Genomic DNA, 22,915 nt, shown 5'->3' with positions numbered 1-22,915 from the left:
ACGACTCGAAAAATACACTTTTTCTGTACAAACATAGCATATTCTTCTTCATTCCTTTCGGGCATATAACTTTGTGAATACGTCTCTGAATAATATGAAAATCTTTTATGAATGAGATTTTTTGCCGAAGGGCCGGTCCTTAGTAGGTGAAGTGTTTTGTGACTTACCCGCGCACAGGGACTCATAGCTTAAGAAGTCAAATATTACCTGAAAAGAAAAATATACGCCGTTAATATATTATTTTAACAACCTCAATTCGCTAATGATCGTTATAAATATTATAATAACGAGCAATACCTACAGTTTTATGGGATCATTAATCGGTCTCTTAAGTTTCATACACTTTATGGTGGCAAGAATCATACCCACTCATCAGACAATACTACAGTAAAAAAAAATCCTTTCGTATCTTAACAACTTGGTTCCAGTACGTGCTAGCTTACGTGCCTAATGTGTCATGAACGGTACATGTGGCTCAATNCCCTCCATGGAACTAGGCTCAACATGCTCCTGCATGTCTATAGGGTTTGCTCAATGTTGATTTAGTCGATTTTCTCCTGAAAGGAACATGTAAGACAACAATCAAATTTCCAATTTTACAGACCTTCTAGAGCAGATGCCGCAAAAACTAAACAAGATATTAGTGTCCGACCGAATGTTCGGTTTCGGTTTCGTTTTCGGTTGAGTTTCGGTAAAAACACGAGTTTCGGTTTAGTTTCGTTTTCGGCGGCAAACTTGCCGAAACTACGACCGAAACCGAATGTGCATTCGGGAGTTTCCGCGCTGTTATCGGTCATGTTCGGCGCATTGAATGAGTGAATGAATCTCTCAATGCTCGCTTGTTTGTTTGCTGTTAGTTAGTTTTTTTGTGGTGGCGAGTTTTCGAGTGATTTATTTTGAATTTGGTAAGTTTTATCTCGTTTTATGTCGTTATAACATAAGAGCGGGTAGTAAATATAAAAAAATATATTCAATATGACTGATAAAAGTATAATCAAGTTTAATCTAACCTATATATTTTTTTTATGTTCGCAAATGCTATACGTAAACAAACATTAGTTAGGTAGTTAGTAATGACTATAGTGCATTTCATGGTGATAATATTATGGATCACCAAGGTATCCAAGTGGCAAGTACAGTACATACTAACTTACGTACCTACTACCAATTTTGTTTTGAGAAATTAGTAAGGTAAAAGACCCGACCATGGGACGGGTTATGTAGATGTCCTGAATATTGCGAGTAATTAAAAAATCTAGACTATAAATCCTTCTTTTGCTTTTTTAATACATAATTTGATACCTTTTAGAGTAAAAAGGCGCTTTATAAGTTCAATTTTAATGCTTTTTAGAGAGAAAACAATAAATACTGACTGATTATAATAACGTTTTCTTTATTTTTCCCTCAAAATATGAGCCTTGTAAGGAAGTTTCGGTTTCGGTTTCGGTTTCGGCCGAAATAGACACCGTTGCCGAAATTCGTTTTCGGTTTCGGTTTCGGTCGTAAAACTAGTTTCGGTCAGACACTACAAGATATAGAAAAACTTGACTGTCTCACCTGTAGCAAATTGAATAAGCTTTTTTTGGTTCATAGTAGTCATGTCACTAGGACGCATAGTTTCCGAGGATTAAGCGAAAAACCGAAAAGTGGTACTTTTAAACCCCCCTCTCCCCGCCGGCTCAAGGGCTAAGGGCGGGGACTTTTGCTATGTTCACCACCTAACTAGGCTAAATAAAGTCCCGAGGTCAGAAATTGTGTTCCACGGATTTCTCTCTACACCGTCGTTAAGGCATTCATTGACTGGACTATTAGTAGTTATTTTATCTCCTCGTATTTTTCCAGGGCACTTAATTAATAATGTTATCGCCACAACTAATTATTGTAAATAATAAGACAGACTTATATCGGCTTGTCTGACACTTCATACATTAATTACTCGGTAATTAACTCTGCTTTCGAAATAACAATTATTGTGGAAACATTTGTAAGTATTTCAATTTTTATTTCTTTTTTCATTTGTGCAGGTTTCCCAGCAGCCATTGTCTTCCTACAATTTAAGGTTCAGTTTAATAGAATAGCATATTTTTGTGGTGTGTACCTGTTCATAATTAATGCTGACAAAGTGACTGAGTTTCGTCCACCACTTCTTTCAGCACCAGACGATATGTTATTCCGAAGTAGTAGTAGGGCTAGCTACTTGTATATTTGAGACATAAGTGGCCTAAAGAGTGTCTCTGTCTACATAATAATCATTTTGAACTGCTCGAGCTCCACGTCAATAACTGGCAAGAGATGGCGCAGAAGATCAAAAGTCACTTTGGGTTGAAATATGAAAAGACTATAGTCTGGTCTGCGAGCACGTAGAATTTTGTCCAATGACCCCAAGCTACCCATCCTTATCGCTCGCGCGTAATTATGTTGCTGTCGCGCTCGCACACTCACTGCGGGCGCCCGTCGCACAGTCGCGACAGCAATATAATTACGCGCGAGCGATAAGGAGAATTTAGAAGAAAAGCTGTGCCCGTGACTTCGTTACGCGTGAAAGTAGTTTGAATAATTTTCTTTATTGCTCCACCCCTATTGGCTGTAGAGTTATGCCTAAAGCCTTCCTCGATAAATGGGCTTTCCAACACAAAAATATTTTTTCAAATTGGACCATTAGCTCCTGACATTAGCGCGTTCAAACTCTTCAGCTTTATAATATTATTATTATTACTGACGGGATTGCCATATACCACTCTCTCACCCGCAAGTTTTCTCAGTTACTCCGTGACCATGGCGCTTGCCACAGTGCTGAAATATCGGAAATTCAAAATTAAGGTACATGGTAGCAATTCCGTCAGTAATAATAATATGGTAATGACCATGAAAGTTTAAAACATTATGATGAGGACTTCCACAACTCACCTGTATATCACTAAGAGCGTCAGTATAATCGCCAGGATGATGTACCAGAACCAAAGGAAGATGTAGGTCTTCTCGTTGACGATGTTCAGCGGCAGGATGCACAAACTGTCGTGGGTTTGAATACTGCCTGAGGCACCGAACTTGTGGAACGTACACTTTGTTATGCGCGGGAATACGTATATCATCGGATCGTATCTGGAATTGAAAAAAGAATAAGTTATTCGTTGATAAATGAATGTCATCAGCCGGGCTAAGATGCGAACGTCGGTACAAGCTATTTTCTAGATCCATATTAAGAGTGTCATTGGGACCAACTTTGGGGCCAATGTCTGAGGGGGCTGTGTATTACAGAAGAATATCTACCTGTAGCCTAGGACTCGGGAGCCGTTGGCACCAATGTTGGGATAAGCTATTTTCTAGATCCACACATTTGACTAATGGCGTTGGGGCCAATGTGTGGATCGAGCCTATGCATTACAGAACGAGACTATTCCCACCTCTCGTTCCCACCGCTGCAACTCCTATGTAGCCAGGATCTACAACTTAACCGCCAATAAAAACCCAACCAGTGAAGGTAAAGTTTGTGTTTGCATTACAGAAGTATGTACCTCTCTTCCTGCGGGACCTCGCTGTAGCCAAGAACCCGGGTGCCGTAGGAGAAGAACTCCCCATTGAAGAAGCTGTCCATCATCCACAGCTGTTTGACCCATCGCCACTAGTCCAACATGAGGAATGAGGATCCAGATAAAATATAGTATTGGCACCAACGTTGGCGCAAGCCATTTTCTAGATCCACATTTTTTAAGAGTGGACCAACGTTGGAGCCAATGTGTGGAGCTGGCCTGGCTTTACAGAAGTATATCTACCTCTCTTCTTGTGGCACCTCGCTGTAGCCCAGAACCCGGGTGCCGTAGGAGAAGAACTCCCCGTTGAAGAAGCTGTCCATCATCCACAGCTGCACCACGATGTTGACCAGGCACAGCAGCTCGCAGCCCCAGTACCGCAGCGCGTATAGCTTGTGGGTAACTCCATACTCCAAGGTGGACCGACGACATCATAAAGGTAGCAGGAAAGCGCTGGAAGCAGGCCACTACCAACCGAGTAACATGGAAAGTATTGGGGGAGGCCTATGTTCAGCAGTGGACGTCCTATGACTGAGATGATGAACTCCATACTTTGGCCCAAACATTTGGCCCAATTCCATTAGTCTAACGTGAGGATCTATTTGTGGCACCAACGTTGGGACAAGCTATTTTCTAGATCCACACGTAGTTTATGTATTCATCATCATTATCTTTTCAGTTACAGGATGGCCACTGCTGAACATAGGTCTCTCATAATGATTTCCATATTGACCTGTAGCGGGCTGCTACCATCGCCGTCTTGCACCTTTATGAGGTCGTCCATCGGTCCACCTTGTGAATGGACGTCGCACGCTGCACTTTCCGGTACCTACGAATAGGTACGTAGCCTCCACTCCAGTATTTAGTATGTAGTAGTTGTGTACTTCAGAAGTATATCTACCTCTCTTCTTGCGGCACCTCGCTGTAGCCTAAGACCCGGGTGCCGTAGGAGAAGAACTCCCCGTTGAAGAAGCTGTCCATCATCCACAGTTGCACCACGATGTTGACCAGGCACAGCAACTCGCAGCCCCAGTACCGCAGCGCGTAGAGTTTGTGCATCTGAAAAGAATACAACCATTTGCTATTAACATTTATTAAATTATACAGATAGTACAAAACTTAACTAATACTTAAAATTACAAGAAAAAAAAAGAAAAAACTTATTGTTTACTCAAAAATAAAAGCATGTCCACGAGGCATACAGGCGAGGATGCTGACTTCGTTTATATGCAATGAAGTACATTGGCTTAAATATGACATATTTATTTACATAAACATGTGTGAATAGGGGAGGGGTTGAGTGATAGGACTATACTATACGTATTCTCCTACCACTTCAACACTCACCAGTTGGCGCCACTCTTTTAGCTACAAGTGACAGGACCATTGATACTTGCCAGTATCGCCAACTGGTAAGCGCAAAGGAAACCCAAATTTTCGCTTTAAATGCCATGACTATCATGTTTGATAAAAAAAAACACAGCCTAATGCTTCAACCACACCAACGCGTGCCCATCGCCGGCGCGATTACGGCGCGATCATAGGGAAATGACAAGTAGCGTGAACTGTCATAGGTCGAGCGACCTGTCATTGGCCTTTGATCGCGCTGGCGATGGCGATTTCCACGAGTCGGTGTGATTGAAGCTTAAGTAACTAAATTAAATCTAGGAATAACATAAACTGAACTATTAATAAAATTATTATTCCTTGAAATTCACTGATAGTTACATAACAGCTCTACCAGCCGTCACAGACATGCATTAAGTCATCCAAGAATGCCTCTGGAGTCGACAACCGTTTAATTCGTAACCAACGCGGTCATAGAGTCACAATTTACACAGATGTAGAAGGCCCTATTTATATTTTGCAAGCTAATGTGTACATTCCACGCCTAAAATCTTAAAACCTACTAAGCAGATTCTGCCAAAATATTGTAAGAATGATACTTGACTTAGTTAAAAACCTACAGTAAACTTGATATACGTGACCGGTGATGGTATGATTTTATCATCAAATTCACTCACAACCTTGTTCTGACGCATCCTTCAGGATTGTAGAATGTATAGGCAATGTATAGTTGACAGTCATGTGCTGGGCCATTGGCGACTTTTCTCAGATCACTGGCCACTTTGACATAATTATAACTATCGCATGAGAGTTTCAGCGGACTTTTTATCTTTTATGCCGTGAACGACTTGTAAATCATTGAATGAAACTTATACAGTTTGGATAGATCCTTCTGTACTTTTCTGCTCTATGGTCCATAGCCATGAACGATGCTTTAGACTGCATTCCAGCGTTAATGTTTCATTAGAGACTTGGGATAAATCCCGAAATACTATACTTTCACTCATTAATGTGCGGGACGCGATTAGATTTTTCGGTTTTAAAGCAATTGCATAATATTAATATATTAGTACTAACTGGGATATTAAAGGCCATACATATTCAAATTAAAACTGAAATACAATTAACAGTTAGATTCAATATTAACGTCAAAAAACAGAACTCTACAAATATCACAGTCACAGGCAGCGCACGCCGCAACGCATCATGAGCTTTACCTCTAAGGGTGACCTAATTTAGAACCAAAATATTTTAAACAGACAGATTAAGTGCCTTTTTCCTGATATGAGCATTTCATTATTCCATAAATGTTTTACGTACTACACGCACGTAGAATCCGCACCACAGAAAAAGGCGCTAAAATTTCTGAGAATCTCATCTTTGATCCGGTACTTGACTACGCCGGCTAGTAACATAAACCACTTAAATTTCAATCAGATAAGGCCCTAATTAACATAAATGTTTACATAACAATTGCTTCTATAACAACACCGCGGCACTTGTTTCAGGCCGCCATGAATGAGATCCTTCTGCGTCAACAAAACGTTGTTTACAACATAACTTGAACTCTGTGCAGACGTGGCACTAAAGTTATCTGACACTCAAACAATATCTGTTGTCATTATTTAATTAGAGCTTTGACATAGCGTCAGCATGCGGAATATGGAATGATTAGGAGCTCTTCTACGACCAATTATAATGATTTTGTAAAGTATTGTCATCCGGGAGACCTGCACTATTAAAAATGTAGTTATAATATGTAGGTACGAACATAGTACAACATTGAAGTAATTTGTAAGTTAATTTGTTTACTCTAGTTTGTTTACTCTAGTTATAAGATAAAAACCTCATTTTCTAAAATAAGTTTGCATAATTTATTTCTAATCACAATAGTTTCCATTTTCCTGTAATAGTTACGGTTAAAGGGAGGTGGTGCAACTCAGTCTTAATGGTAGGGTCTCCGAAATATATCTCTATTTGAACACTTTGAACCCACTTTTGACGGCTTTTGCACAGAATTATCTTCAACATTTGTACGCGATACGGTTTCATAAAACCTCGCATGCTACGTAGCTATATGAATACATCTTTACAATACTTGGGTGGTGGAGTCAAATGTTTATGATATCACATGATACGAAGACAGCCGAGCCTTGTTGCCATCGGTCGTTGTTAGATCCACGGAGCGATTGTATGAAACTTTAGATATCTTTAAACATACATTATGTACAATACATACTTATAATACCTTGATTCTGCGCTGCGGAGCGATAATGGTGGCCAATCAATAGATGTCTTAATAATCTAAAGTAGGGCAGTTGCTTAAAGAAATCTTTATAAGACGTAAGATGCTCTTGTAGATATGTGCAATGCATTATCTGTACTTCATAGAATAAAAGTTAACAGTAACGGTCAGAATTGTCATTAACATTCCTTTAGCAAAGTGTTTGCTAATAACTAGCTGAAACGGCGAACTTCCTACCGCCTATTTTCATCAGAAATAATGTAGGATTCTAATGGAGAAATATTTTTTCAAGTCAGTCCAGTAATTTTCGAGCCTGTACAATACAAAGAAAAAAAACTTTCGAAGCTTTCATCTATTGTGTAGATAGGCCTAGCTATAAGTACGTTTTCGAAATCGCATGATTATTATTTTATTTTTAACTCTACGGCAAAATAATCCAGACTATAGTGTTAAATCATCATTCGTAGTAATAGTGATAAATGTGTAACTCAACTCAGCATGTCATTTAGAAAATAAATTGTAAACTTCCTTCATCCCTTTTCGGGCTACCATGAGCAATTTTATACTACACGTATAATAATAAAAGCAAACACGATAAGCTTATACATAGAGTCGGAAGTAAATCTACGTTTGGGCAGCCGAAGGTCATCGAATGATGACACAAGAAACAAACAATATTCAAATGGGCATGTGATAATATTCCAATATCATTGAAGCAAATCAGGAATCCTGATGAGGGATCAATTGGGATGGAAAAAAGTTGTTGGCATCTCCGAAATATTATGTTGCTGTTACTTAACTTACGAAATGGCGTCATTTGATGTAAAAATAATTCTAAATTATGATTAATCCCTAAAAGGGTATTAAAGAAATGCGTAAAACAATCAAAAATTAGTTCATTCAGTACATAGATCCTTTGCAGGGCACTTATACACGTCCCATATATAGCTTTAATAAGATTCCCTTTGTCTTCAGACACCTACTATTCAGAATTTCAGTCACACTGATGGGCCTCGACCAAAATTAAAGGTGTCTACAAAATGTAATCTGAGATCACTCTCATCATTTCAGCCATAGGACGTCCACTGCTGAACATAGGACTCCCCCAATGCTTTCCATGTTGATCGATTGGTAGCGGCCTGCGTCCAGCGCTTCCCTGCTACCTTTACGATGTCGTCGGTCCACCTTGTAGGTGGACGTACTACGCTGCGTTTTCCGGTACGCGGCCTCCATTCCAGAACCTTTCTACCCCATCATCCAACACTCTATTTTCTATTGCAGTAATAAATTGACAATTCGTAATTGCTGTTAGTCCAAGAAAATTCGTGTTAGAGCATGAGCCTAGAGGCAAAAGTCTTAGCTCTATCCTTTTTTCACAAATGTTATTGAGGGGTATTTCCGGCTAAAGATCGTTGTATATCTTATTATGCCCCGCAGCTCTATTTGTAAGTAGTCTCTAAGTTTTTTAATGTTAATTGGTATGTCTGGCGTGTTGCCTAGCTACTTATTCAAATGACCATGATTTAGGATTATTTTTGTATCATTTAAGATTTAGTACATACGATAGATTCTTTGTATTTTGTTAACATTACTTGAAGCAGCTATGAAGAAACGCAAAAATAGGCAAGAAAAGTGACTCTTTATTTTATTCTTTCCCAGTAAGTGAGTATTTAAAATATTCATATTATTATACAATGTAACATCATTGAGCGTGAAGTAAGTAGGTACCTATATCAATAAAGGTACTTATATAAAGGACATGGACATGATGTTAACTGTAGATGCACTGGTCTGGTCTTCACAACACAGCGTTTTTAGAAATGATTATAGGGACAGTCAAATAAAAGCCCTAATTCACAAAACGATTACGATAATCGGTTCACAGGTCTCTCTCACTCGTGTACGGATGCTGGCAAGAGCGAGAGAGAAGGGATGACAGCTGAGCAGATGTCGCGTGCGCGTGAGTTGACGCACACCTGCCGACTCCTCCCCTTGCCTGATATGGCAATGCGAGGGTTAATCACAATGGCATTTGCAATAAAGTTCAATTTGCTCTAATTCTTGTAATCTAAGAGATGTTTTGTAAATGCTTATTACATCGTACTTGTCTCACTCTATGACGAGTAGTGCTAAACAGATGAATGTAAAGTTGTGATGGAGATATTTTTCTTAATGAAGATAAAGTCAACTAAGGTCACAATGCAATACAATCCTGATGGTAGATTTATGTAATATCCCAAACCCTCAAACAGCCCCAGGACCTCAGGATTAAAGGAGTCCAACTTTACTCCTAAGCCTTAGATTCATATCTTTCCTTAATCTCTAGAGACAGAGGGGAGGGGACAGAAGCCCCTTCACTCTTTTAATCTCCCACTCATTACCATGAAGCAGAGGTAACAGGTAACGTCAAAAATACTTGAACCGCGTCACAATATGTATATCGGTGAACATGGGCAGTGGGCACACTCGCAAGAACCAAAGGCCCATAAGAATAATGTACCACGTAATTGTCCAGTACCTACTGCATCGCGACATGCAATCAGTTGCATCTACCTGCGCGTCCTGTTGCACAATGGTTTGGAAACAGTCGCCATAAGCTGTTGTTTAAGGTGAGACCACACTGTGTGAGCGATCGATCATCGTCATCATCCATCACAGACTGAGCCTACATCTACGAGTACATCTGGTGATCATAAGGCCTCCTTGACCTCAAATGAAAATTTAGGCATGTATTTAAATTTTTAAACAATGCTCAAAGCTGAATCTGCACATACAAGTCTTTTTCTTTTACCTTTAAAAAACTTTCCTTTAAACACGGTCTTGACAAAATTTATACCTGCTTGAATTTTAATTAAGTTTGAACGTAATTTCCTATAACAATTGGGCGCTAACAGGTGAGTGGAATTACGATATCCTTCGTAGCTAAGGATTCATAATATACTTTCAAAACTGCTTTGCTGCTTCAAGCAATTTGCTGAGCCCTTATTGATATTTTATGTCATCAAGTATTAGCAAATATACTGAATCCTGGCCTACCATGGAATATTTCACGCTTCGCTATGCAATTGCAATGTAGCCTCACCCTTACCGAAGAATACTGCAGCCAGTCCTACAGAAAGGCTTCGAAGCTAATACTATAAGAATAGAGTCGAAAATAAGAAACCTTACCATTGCATGGGTTTCCATTGTTATGCAAGGTGCATTTAATGAATTATTAGCGCGTCGTCAGGCCATCCATCATAAAATTATATCGCGTTGATAACACCATGGTGTATGTCGCAGTTTCGTACATGGTAATGATAGAGTTTGATAAAAACCCGCATGTCGCTAAAATTATTGGTCATACACATATTTTAAAAGTATCATTATAGTCATCAAGGCATTTAGTCTCCACTGCAAGATTTAAATGATGACGATGATGACCCTGCTTTATTTACCTGAAGCAAATGGAAGATTTGGTCATAGGTGGTGAGGAGATCAGATGATTTTAAAAGTATAGGTTTTTTTTTGTTTTTTTTTGTGTCAGGAGGCAAATGAGCAGATGGTTTACCTGATGGTAAGTGATTACCGTCGCCCATAGACACCCGCAGTCCCAAAGGCGTTACAGGTGCGTTGCCGGCCTTTAAGGTGAAGATACGGTGAAGGTATGAAGTTAGTTTTAGCAAGAAACATGAGCGTTGCCGGCCTTTAAGATACGGTGTAGGTGTAGGCGAAACATGAACAATTTAGAAACACGTGTAACAAAGAACTTTGTGTATGTTTATGTGCCATATGTATTTAGGGTCAAAACAACATTAATCATCCGAATATAAATAGACCAAACAAAATTAAAATTTAAACTGGATGTTGCGATACTAGTTATAGTTATTTAAGAATAACAATTAACCAAACGAGATACAAGAGCCCCAGCCATTAATGACGTAACTAACAAAAGAGGAAGTCATTGAACTGGTTCAGAACAGGTCCTAATATCGCGATGATGATTAATGGCAGACGTTTGTCTACTATACTTTGTGGTCTTGATTGATATGTGTAAAAAAACAATTGAATGTGATTGGAAGCCAGACGGAGTATAAAGTTAGGTATAAAATTCGCAGCGCAATGGAATGATTATTAAGGTTGAGTTGCACCATCTTACTTTAAATTTGACAAACATCAAAAATCTGTCAAAATCCATACAAAAAGCACCGGTTATCGTTATAGTTACGGTCAAAGTTAGGTGGTGCAACTCAGCATAAGTTTTTTGGAGACATCTTTATGGTGGCGCAAGGAGGGATCCAACATTCTCCTGAAGGTGATCGAAGAAAGTGAATAACTCTCTGTTCCTCATTCTATATGCATGTAGGTATGCATCAGCAGTAACCTTACTTAATGTAACGTCATATTTTATTTGTTGGCGTGTTATAACACTAATGAACTAACAAAAATATAGAGGCACCTTCAAAATTAATATCCACGAATTGCTCTACTAAAACTGAACATATAAGATTAAATTTATGAAATGTAGATGTATAACGCATGTAAATTTATGAAATGTAGATGTAAAACTAACAAACTTTATAGCAGATGAACATTTTGAATTCTGTAAAAGTTTTGTATGAACAGACCGAGGTGGAGACTCTTATTATAGGAGGCTAATAATCATTTTGGGTTGCTGCCCAAGCTTAGTTAGTTAAGGTGCTTGTTATCTATAAAAATGTCTATAAAACTTTGAATTTCACAGCACCTTTAGTAAGAATATAAAAAGTTATGGTTGTGCTTTAAGCTCGCTCGTACTTGAACAGCATTTATTCAAGTGGAAAGGTAAACGATCCATTAGTGAGAACATTACACACAATAATTGGCCCTAAATCAAAAGCCTGTTACAACTAATCTAATAATGGCTTCGAATGCTGTTATCGAAACATAAGTGTTGTGATAAGTAATAATAAGTGGGAATATTGCGAGTACAGATGACAGCAAATCAGAATATAAATATCTGTTGCAAATTCGCCCCTATTACAACGAAATAAAAAATCTTAGTGTTTTGCTTAAAGTGCTATCGTCTGACAGTCTGCATCAAATAGTTCGTAGCTCTGTCAACTGCTATTGTCAACTTATTTGCCACTTTCAGAAGTGGCAAATAAGTTGACAATACAAACTTATTCAAATTCAAATATTTTATTCAGTACATAGGCCCTTTCCAGGGTACTTATACACGTCCCAAATATACATAGCTTGCCCTACCACCACTTACGGGACAACATACGGGCTGGTGCTGAGAAGAAGTGGCGGAAGAAACTCAGTCACACCTTATTCCTTACCATCAGGTGATCCGTCTGCTCGTTTGCCTCCTGTCACATAAAAAAATCTTTCGTCTTCTTCATTGTCCTAGCCATTTCCCATTATTTGGGATCGGCTCTCCTCGTTCTGCAGCACCAGGAGAGTCTGACCTGGGTTGTCGAAACATTTGACAACAAAACCTTATTCAAGACATGTTGCGAACTTTTTGGTCACTTTGGGTGTCGAACTATTTGAAGCTGACTGTACATCATCATATCGATATGCAAGACAAAAAACGCACTGTTGGGATCATTCAAACTAAGCACCATAAGTCTGCCAGATGTTTTTGCCTGACGCTGTTTTTGCACGCATCCTGCTTTTGGCAAGTTTAAAATTATACCGTATCACTTTGGAGCATGTAATATTTTTAATTGTACTTTCTATGATCCTTCAATTTTGGTCAAAGCATCGCAGTGTTTAGACAGCAGCTCGATTAGATCAAACCAAATTTTAATATCTTACCAATAGGTTTCGTTTTTGAAAGCAGACTTTTTGTAGCACTCTTACTCTGTATAATGTAATCAAAGCTGTTCTGACGTTGGTTGACTTCTAAGAATTGGGCTATATTGTATTGATCGCGTGCGTGGTTTTTCCATGTTTGAGTAATGGAAGGGCCGGACGAATGTATTGACATTTATGTGAGTGCTGAGTGCATGGAAAAGGTTGAAAAACACTGGTTTATATGTATAACTGGTATAACTAAGTAGATAAAAATATTCTGAGAGCAGTGCCTGAATTTATTTTACTACTTTATCTCAGAACTTTTATTGTCCCCACCAGTGCTGCAATGAAAGCATTACCCAATGTTACAATCTATATATATAAAAATGAAACCCGTTTTCCGTTGTCACGACATAACATGAAAACGGCTTGACCGATTTGGCTGATTTTTTTTTTGTAGTTTTCTAATACTCTGTACAAGGTTTTTACGGAAAAAAATATAAAGAAAATCTCTACGCTAAGGCGGTACGAAGTTCGCCGGGTCAGCTAGTTAAAAATAACTGTTAAAAACGTAAAGGAGCAAAGTATTAGATGTTTACTAAGATTTTTTATGCACAGCATGTAGAAAAACGATACAAAATTATGCCAAGCGTTTAATTTCGCCCGTTTTCCCGTAACTCAGTCGGTGTCAAGTGGCGGCTTCCGAAAACTGGTCGTTCGCAAATTAGCCTCTCATTAATTGGAAAGCCACATGTGCTGAAGTAAAAAAGAAGTTAGAATGCCACCCAATGATTGACCTAAAAAAAGTTTATGTCTTCAGCTTTGCCTTGTGATTATTTAACTGCCTTAACGTTATTAAAAGGATGAATATTTGTTGATGAAGGATGATTCCTGGAATTTTTAAGACAACAAAAAAAAATTCATACTACATACTAGGTATAGTATAGTAAAAACATTTCTCTTTGTGTATAGGTATCAAGAACCGTAATTTTTTTTTATTTTCTACTGAACTCTGTGTTAGGGTAACAAACATCCTTACGAACTTTCAGATTTCTACACGTTTGAAGTAAACTTAGACTCGCAATATCCACAATTGAACTTCGAACTTACTTAAAGCCTCAAGACTGTTTTCTTCCGCACCTGACACGCCCACCAAGGATGCGCGTACGCAGGCGTGGCGAAGGATGCGCGTGTCAAGGCGAGCGCGTGGCGCTAACAGGTTGCACTGCATCTCATTCATTGCATTGTGACCTTAATATGTAAACTTGGCGAACTAGTATGTTATACAAGACATATTTTACGAAGCAAAACATTGTGCCATCTATGTCGTTATAATAAGAGCTTTTTTGCAATTTATAGTTTAATGTGCTGTTGTTCTCTGTACTCCTTTGTTACAAACTGACATCGTACTCGTTAACATTGTCATCATCAGATAAGAATATATAAGAAGATCTATTCTCATAAATAAAACACTGACTACCTAGTCAACTTTCACATTATTTCACTTTATTCACTTTATTCATCACTTAGCACCAAAAGCGCGGGGAGTCGTCCCCACGCGTCCCACTATTCTACCGTTTGATTCTAGTGTGACATTGACATTACGTCAATGTCACTATGACAGCAGCTCATTGGCTATAACGATACCGCTATTTTAACGTTTTAGATTTTTCACAATTAACAGTAGTGAATGAGTTTCTTGCGCTACTTCTTCTCAGCATAATGTTGCATAGACGACAGCATATCAAGCTATCAAGCTTAACATTGTGGCATCTTATGTCGTTAAAATAACAGGGTTTTTGCAACAAAATTGTAAAATAGGATTTGCTCTTGTCTGCCCTCCTTTATTACAAACTGTTAACATTGTAATCATTAAGTAGGTAGTGTAAGTAGTGATTTAGTTTCTTACGTTACTGCTTCTCAGCACTGGGTAGTAGTAGAGAAATTTAGGCCTATGTATTTATCGGCCACAGTGTTAACTATTCATTTCTGTTTCTACTCTCGCTCTCATGAAATGGTGATTATTTGCGATAGAACGAGCCGACATGACCGGCAATGGGTAGTTAACACTGTTGCCGATAGCAATACATATATAGAATTTATTGTAGAGTTACATTTTGACACTTTAATAGCGGCTCAATGTTCAATTATAATTTTTGTCATTGCATATTAATAGTATATCAGGTCAAAATACCAAGGACCGTTTTAAGCGGGACTAATTAAATATTTTGGCGTAAGCCATGTCCCGACTTCCAAAGTAGCTTGGCAGGTGTACCGTTATGGCGACAAAAACGACCAGCTTAAAACTGGATCGACTGCGTAAATGACGGCAGACACTATGACAGATCTACTTGGACTGTACTTGTATTACGAAAGGCTTATCAAGGGAAACGTGACATTTTTAGGTGTGATTTTGCAACAAAAAATAATAAAGAGGCTGACAATAGTGACTGATTTACTTGCGCTGCTTCTTTTCAGCATTAGCCCGTTTATAGTCCCGAAGCAGTGGTAGGGTTAAATTTTTAAAAGCCTACTTGCATAAATAAATTAGTTTTATGAGTTTTAATTGATGAATGCTGTGAACTAATTTATCAAGAAGTATGTAAAACACCCTACATATACACTCTACATAACTACGATAAGGCAGTCTGGTCATTACAAAATTAGACTAAAACTATTTTTCTAAGATAGAGGGTTTAGCTCTATGTCTATTTTATTCGCTTTACTTGCTGGTTGAAATTGTTGGATTTTTTTTAACCCTTCAGACAGTATCATCGAGATGGCTTGCAATAAAATTAAGAGTACCTAGAAGAGGATACTAAAGTATAAGCTACTTTTAAATAAGTTTAAGTAAACCACTCGACAGCGTACTTGAAAAGATAAGAAAGATAAACACAGCAGTCAGTTGTTAAGTAAATGCTTAAAGGAACCGTCAGGATAAGACGCTGCTGGCTTTTAATAATATGTGTGATATTTAGAAATATCTATAAAGAACATTTAAAAAGATATTCGTGTAAAATATGAGTGGTGATTTTGATTTTAAAATGTCAAAATGCAAATTTTCCCAAAGCCTTTACATCTGTAAATCATTATTACTTATCATATATTTTATGTCTAGACGTCTACATTTACATGTGTTAATAATGATGTATAATAAATTTTGATATTAGCATCGTCCAAAAATCTAGTCAGAAAATACATTAAAATTTAAAACTAATCAGAAACCATAAACACTAAAAATCAAGGAAATATAACAACGACCTTGGGATTAGCATAATATTTAAATACACCTGCCATTAAAACGTTTTTAAAGCAATTTGGTTAACATATCCATAATAATAGAGATCAAACTCCTATGCAGCAATTAGTGAGGTCAACCATACGTGAAGATGATAGTGATCTTGACATAAACAAATATAGCACAAGTCTCTAGTGAATATTAATTAGTCAAAGTCAAAGTCAAAATTTCTTTATTTGTTTAGACTAATAAATAGTTCTTACAAATCGTCATTTTGCTCTTAAGGAGCCTCTGCATGTCTCATAATCTTTTTACCCTACCAGCGCTTCGAGACCAACATTTGGCAAGTGATGAGAAGAAGCGCCGCAGCAAACTCAGTCACCACTGTCTGCCGGTTAATATAAATAAATAGAAATAGTAGTAGTAGGTACATTCGATTCAGAGACAGTTCACTGAATTTACCATGCATTAACAATTGAGGCGCAATTCTTCCATTCATCCATAATTTCAAGACATAGGACATCCACTGCTGAACATAGGCCTTCCCCAATGATTTCCATGTTGACTGGTTGGTAGCGGCCTGCATCCAGCGCCTTCCTGCTACCAGTGTGAGGTCATCGGTCCACCTTGTGGGTGGACGTCGTACACTGCGCTTAGTGGCATCTATTCCAGAACTTTGATGCACCATCGGCCGTAAGTCTGCGTACTATGCGCCCTGTCCGGGACTTTAATTCCTTTATTATCTGAATATAGTGCAAGTTCAAGTTGAAGGGAAAATTTTCTTTATAGTAATTTTATGAAAATTATTTATTTAACAATCATACCTTTAACATTACAGGTTACTCCAATGCGATAGAGTAGATTAATTAGTATAATCTAACAATAATTAAAATTGCAGTTATTATCACCTATGGTTATATCACTATAACCGCAAAATAATATGTACTACCTAATAACATTGAAATAATTATTGTAAAAACAAAAAACCTACTGCATAAAAATTTACAGAAAAGATAGAAACAAGACAATTTTCACAAAATGCAGACGGAGGCATCAATGACTAGTTCTTTTGTTAGTGATTATTGTATCCCAAGTTACGAGTAGAAGTGGAATTTTATCGCATTTTAATTTACTCGCTAAATGCTATCCGCACCTGTACAGCTTTGATCTTAACTCCCTTTCATACAAAAACATCTCCCACCTGGCAAGATGCTATCCAGGTGGCAGGAAACACCGACACAATGTGGATGCTGTTTGCAAAGTGCTCTACAATTGTTTTGTAAACAAGGCAACTGAACGACAGGATAGGTAGATAGACTCGTTAGCATTATCTTAAGTGGCTGTACAGAATCATTAAAAGAAGGAAACACATGTACAGGTGGTATTAACCCCAAAGTAGATGAAATGTTATATTATTTTTAAACATATTTAAATTAGAGTGCAAAGCGCTAAAAGTGACGAGTTTTAGGCTTTTAGTAGCTGATGATGAGTGACAAATTATTTTTTTAAATAGTCTAGATATTATCTTACTGTCGGAAGCCAAAACTTTGAGTCGCTGCGCCAGCTTAGTAAATAAGTATAAGTATTAAAACTCAATACTTTATTGCATTTCACAGTGTAGATAAGGTCTTACATTTATTTATTTTCTAAAATGCACTTTGTATTGTCTTATAAATAATATGTAAATAGTGAGATTAAATCAATGCACGTGTTCTATAGGATATAGTATTATAGTGCTCTTTTGTTCTGTGAGGTTTGTATAAAATAATTAATTCCGCATGAAGGCTCTACATGAGCAATTTCGGCGAAACCTTGCGCAAACGCGGATAAAATTACGAATTACATTTCCGCTAAACGCGAAAAGTGAGTCAACCCACCTGTCACACTTCCAAAAGTTCCAAGAACGTTGTAACAGTTTCGGATCGATGCTAAACTGCATAACGGTATCTTAAACTATTGTAACTACGTAGTACGATTGCGCAGAATTGCGACACGGTAACAAAAGGGTATGTACCAAAACCAGAAAAGTGCCAGTTACTTCAGTTCCGCAAAAAACTTAACCATTACTGGCCAGCCCTTCATAACCAGTCCAGCTTAAAATAGAAACCAAGCGATGTACAGGAAATAGTAAAGGTTGTTACGCAACCGAGCATTGAACGTTGGCCAATGACCGGGCACAAAAAATTACTGGTCAGGTACTCTTACGATACCACTGTCACGATTTATGATTTTTTTCGCTACGGTCCACTGGATAATGCTGAAAGTAATTCGGAAAAAACTAGTTGAACTAATAGGAGATAGTTGTTGAAGTTTCCAATTTGGTATAAAAAGCTTGGGATGAAATGGAGATGAGAGGAGCAAAAACATCTAAGTAACTGAGATCGTTACTCAGACTCAAATTCTTCTTTAATTATGAATTTATTTATTACTATTGACTTCACGCGGTACATAATTATGGATTTAATCTAAATATTTAACTCAAAGGTGACTAACTGACTGACATAGTGATCTATCAACACACAGCCCAAACCACTGGACGGCTCCGGCTGAAATTTGGCATGCAGTTAGATGTTATGACGTAGGCATCCGCTAAGAAAGGATTTTACGAAACTCCACCCCTAAGGGGGTAAAACGGGATCCACGCGTACGAAGTCGCGGGCGGCCGCTAGTGTAACATACCTAAGCGTGATTAGCTAATATTGTATACCTTTGATGGTGTTAGTGATGATTCAAATCAGATTGAAGACATGCTTCTATCATAAATGCAGTATTCAACGACTAGTGTATTTATATCCAGCGGAAAACTGATAAAAATCTAGTTCCATTATAACTCGTATCAGATCTAACTATTAATTTTAAAGCCTGTGATGGTAATAAGATGTTATAAAGAAATAATTATGAAGATCGAGGGAAGAAATAACTCATGGCAACTGCTACACATTTACTTGAAGATACTTATCTTATCATATTATTATAACAACTTCTATTTATAAACGGCATGACAGTAAAAAATACAAGATTCCTATAATTAGATCATTAGAGGTTATGACCATCAACATGGCTAATGGAATGTTTTATAAAATACCTACTTGACAGCTGTTTCGAATTAGGAGAACTACAAATTAAGACTGAAATATAATAATGTACAGAGCTGAGTGACCACAAACAAGGTAGACATGCACTACAGGTCTCATTCATTTAATAGAGCCTAATTTTTCAGTTCATAGAGCCAATTAAGCAGTTTGCAATTGTCGCTTGCGCAGGCGTGACCAAACCCAGTGACGGTTCAGATTTTAGATCAAATGTCAGAGATCAATGTCCACAACAATCCAATTTAATCGATAAAAGACACAGATCCACTGAATTGACCAAATCGAAATGTCGGAAGTAGATCTTCGCCAAATATTTTAAGTTTATGCTCTGCGAGAATATAACCCGAAACAAATCTAAAACAATGGTATCGACCGTTACCATAACAATTTCATTGATGAGATATAAACTGTTTAAGATATATATCCCTTTCAATTGAATGAAGAAAACGATACCTACTGCCAAACTGTGTATGAAACTAACACGATAAACTTGCTTTAACATACACTTTAAATTCTTCTGATTTTCAAATTGATAAGAATTTTGATATTCAAATTCATAACGCAAGAAACTGCGCGTCCAAACCGCATAACTACAAAACCCAAGACGGCGACTCAACTCACGCGCACCGCCCGCGTGCCGAATGGGAATCAAAGCAACGAACCCGCATCTACCACACAACTCAAACACGACAGTTGCCCACGAAATTGCTGTCACATTCACCTCTATTCTAAAGAAATAAGCACTTCAAAAGCGATTGGACAGCGACAACTCGTGACTGTCGTGATCGTGGTAAAGGTGGGGACATTATGAACCCACCTCACACAGTAGGGGCCGATTCCCAGTAGCCACTCGGCATTGTGAATACCAATGCAGTCCCCACTCCCCATGGTGTGAATGCCGTGGGACATTTGCAGGCACCACGCTTTTACACGTACTGGTAATTGGCTTTCATTATAGGACTTGAAGGGCTAAATTGAATGCACTTTTGCGGGGTTATTGAAAAACAAAAACCACTTACTGCAGTATGTATTTTTAAGATGATGTAGATTTATGAATAAAACTAGTCTCTTTAGATTCACGCTTTAATAAATTAATCATAACCGGGATCTGGAAAAGTTTATGGATAGTTTGATAAGCGTTCTCTTTGTTTTTTAACTGAATTGTAAAATTGGAAAGTCCCACGCATGGACCTATAAAAAAAGGCGGACGGAACTCGCGCTACAACAAAACTGTGACGCGAAATTTTGGCGTTTGTCTATTGTGTGAGTGAATTTAGGGATGCCATGTTAGCCAAAACATTTTACCCATTTATTTTGTACTTGGAAACTTGGTTACTTGGAAATGTAGACAGAATTTGAAAAGGATGAAAGGTAAATGCGTTGAGGTAGGCGCGAAATTTTCAATGTACAAATTTTCTTACATTGTTTGCAAGTCAGTGTCAGGGTATGTACATAATGTTGATCAAAAATGATTCACGCAGTTACAAATTACGAATCTTGTGTACATTATAATCATAATCTTATGCATCATCAATATAATTATCTCTGATAGATTTTAACATACAACCTGACACTGACTTGCAATAAATGTAAGAAAATTTGAATTTTGCAGTTCCACATTTTTAGGAAGGATCAAATCTGCCTATGAAAATATATCCCATTAAAACACAATTATTATGATAAATAATTTTATTTCTATAGTATGCGTAATAAATAACTAAAAAGTCCTAAAATTATTATTAATTTCCCATATTTCGGGTAATTTTCCCACGTAAATAACTGAGAACACTGGTCTTTGACGTATTTTTTTTTTCAAGTGAATGACGTTTGATTTCAATTAATTTCAATATTTTAATGTCGGGAAATAAGTGATTGGATTATTATTTTACCTGTGAAATGTAATTCCTTAATTTTTGTTTGTTCGAACAGAACGGTTTTTACACAATTTCACCACACAAGACATGTCGTATTCGTGTTGTTTTTTCGCCGCCTGAATGTGTCAACTGTGTGAAGTTTCAAATCAAATCAAATCAAATTAGTTTATTGCAATTGTAGGTACATATCATACATTGATGGATCTTAAATTTAAACGTAAAATTGTTCAGCTACAATTTGCCAAGCATATGGCGTGCAATATACATATAAATGGTTACTTAATACTAATACCTGTTCATTTTATAATTTTACATGCAAACATTTTATGATCACATTCTTAAATTGTCCAGGAGGAATTCGTTAATGGAGTAGTATGCCTTCTCTAAGTTTGCACTCGAAGTGGTGCGTCAGGGTGTGAATGTGTGCGTGCCGGCCTGTACGTACAGGCAAGCTGGTGTATCCTAATGTCACAGTATTTTGTTGATGAGAATCCGTCCGACTTTTTTATAGGTCCATGGTCCCACGTATGTTTATCAGTTTCGGGTATACGCTACTATTAAGTGCATACTAAAAGCTCTAATTAGCTTTCTCTTTTCTTTGCACCGGTCATACGAGAAAACAATGAGCTTTACTTTATGCGTTGGAATCATTGAAATACCTAATTTTCCTGCCTTTTACAAGGAAGCACTATTTTCGGGGGTTTTCCCGAGTAGATTTTGTTTTGTCACCTGGATGAAAAGAATCCTGATTTTCACGTAGCGTAAGCGTAGCGTATTTTCGCTTTAAGTGTACTTTAAAGCATTTGTCAATCTGGATGCGGTCTGCGGTAAAGTCAAAATTAAGCAGCCCGCACCTGTCAGCTTGCGTTTTGCTCGTGCCCGCATTGTCAGATCACATCAAAACAAAAGATTGACAATTGAAGGGGTGAGTGGACTAAGGTCTTAACTAACAAAATGAGTTATGAGTGTTTGAAAATGTTAATCTGCTCACACCACATTCGAATCCTGAAATGTATGAAAGGTATTCTATTCTATTCTATTCTATGAATGCTTGTCAGATAACACCTTTGTTAAGGTTTGACACGTAAGAAAATTGCGTGTTTTGAGCTCATTAGTCGATTTTATCATCACTTAAACAGCGTTGCCAGACGTCCCGATTTTGGCGGGACGTCCCGATTTTTAAATCAAATTTAAATGTCCCGCGCGGGACAGGCTCGGTCCCGCTTTTCGGAGAGAACTCGACCGTACGTGGCGTACGTACTAAATCTGATTTAAAATATTATTTTTATTGTTAAAATACATTTTCTATAGCTACTTTTGCTATCTATTGTCACGTAAACGTAATTTTAAGTCAAATAAAAAGATAAATATTTGAAAACCTTTGATTATTATACATTTTTTTACTATGTCCCGCTTCTGACGGAAGAATCCCGCTATTTTCACTCAAAAAGTACCAAAGTCCCGACTTGGCGAAAAAAAAAACTGGCAACGCTGACTTAAAACCTATGTTCATGCAAAAAAGTCGATTCTTCAGTTTTGTCAGATAACACCTTTGTCCACTCACCCCTTCAATTGTTCATACATAATGCGGGGTGCGTTCACTTTGACAGAAAAAATGAATCTAATGACTTTTTTGTCTAGAATATTGGCATGGACGAAAGTTACTCACCCTCTGATACCGTAAGAGGTAGTCGATGAGCACGTCCTTCTTCTTGTCCTTCTCCTCCTGGTGGCAGACGCCCACGTTCAGCCCCATGATGATGGTGCGCAGTAGACCGCCCTCGAACGCGTCCCAGAGGAACTTGGGCGTGTAGCACATGATCGCC

General features: G+C 37.7%; 2 protein-coding genes across 2 annotated transcripts in view; both read right to left on the bottom strand.

The window, feature by feature from the left end:
* Positions 1-209, bottom strand: part of cpo (RNA-binding protein) — a 63,813-nt gene extending 63,604 nt beyond the window's left edge. Inside the window, exon 1 of the mRNA XM_028304054.1 lies at positions 168-209. Coding sequence (XP_028159855.1) covers positions 168-185 — 18 coding nt within the window. The 5' untranslated portion in view covers positions 186-209. The remainder of the gene's footprint in view (positions 1-167) is intronic.
* A 2,694-nt stretch (positions 210-2,903) lies between these two features.
* Positions 2,904-22,915, bottom strand: part of ogre (optic ganglion reduced) — a 63,396-nt gene continuing 43,384 nt past the window's right edge. The window contains exons 4-6 of the mRNA XM_028304046.1: positions 22,759-22,914; positions 4,432-4,589; positions 2,904-3,102 (exon numbers count right to left, since the gene is read on the bottom strand). Of these exons, the coding sequence (XP_028159847.1) occupies positions 2,904-3,102; positions 4,432-4,589; positions 22,759-22,914 (513 nt within the window). The remainder of the gene's footprint in view (positions 3,103-4,431; positions 4,590-22,758; position 22,915) is intronic.

The sequence above is a fragment of the Ostrinia furnacalis genome, unplaced genomic scaffold (genome assembly GCF_004193835.3).
Source record: "Ostrinia furnacalis isolate ACB-3 unplaced genomic scaffold, ASM419383v2 OfSCF1353, whole genome shotgun sequence".
Lineage (NCBI taxonomy): Eukaryota > Metazoa > Arthropoda > Insecta > Lepidoptera > Crambidae > Ostrinia > Ostrinia furnacalis.
Note: the sequence above shows the minus strand (reverse complement) of the source record. Positions and strands in the feature narration are given on the sequence as shown.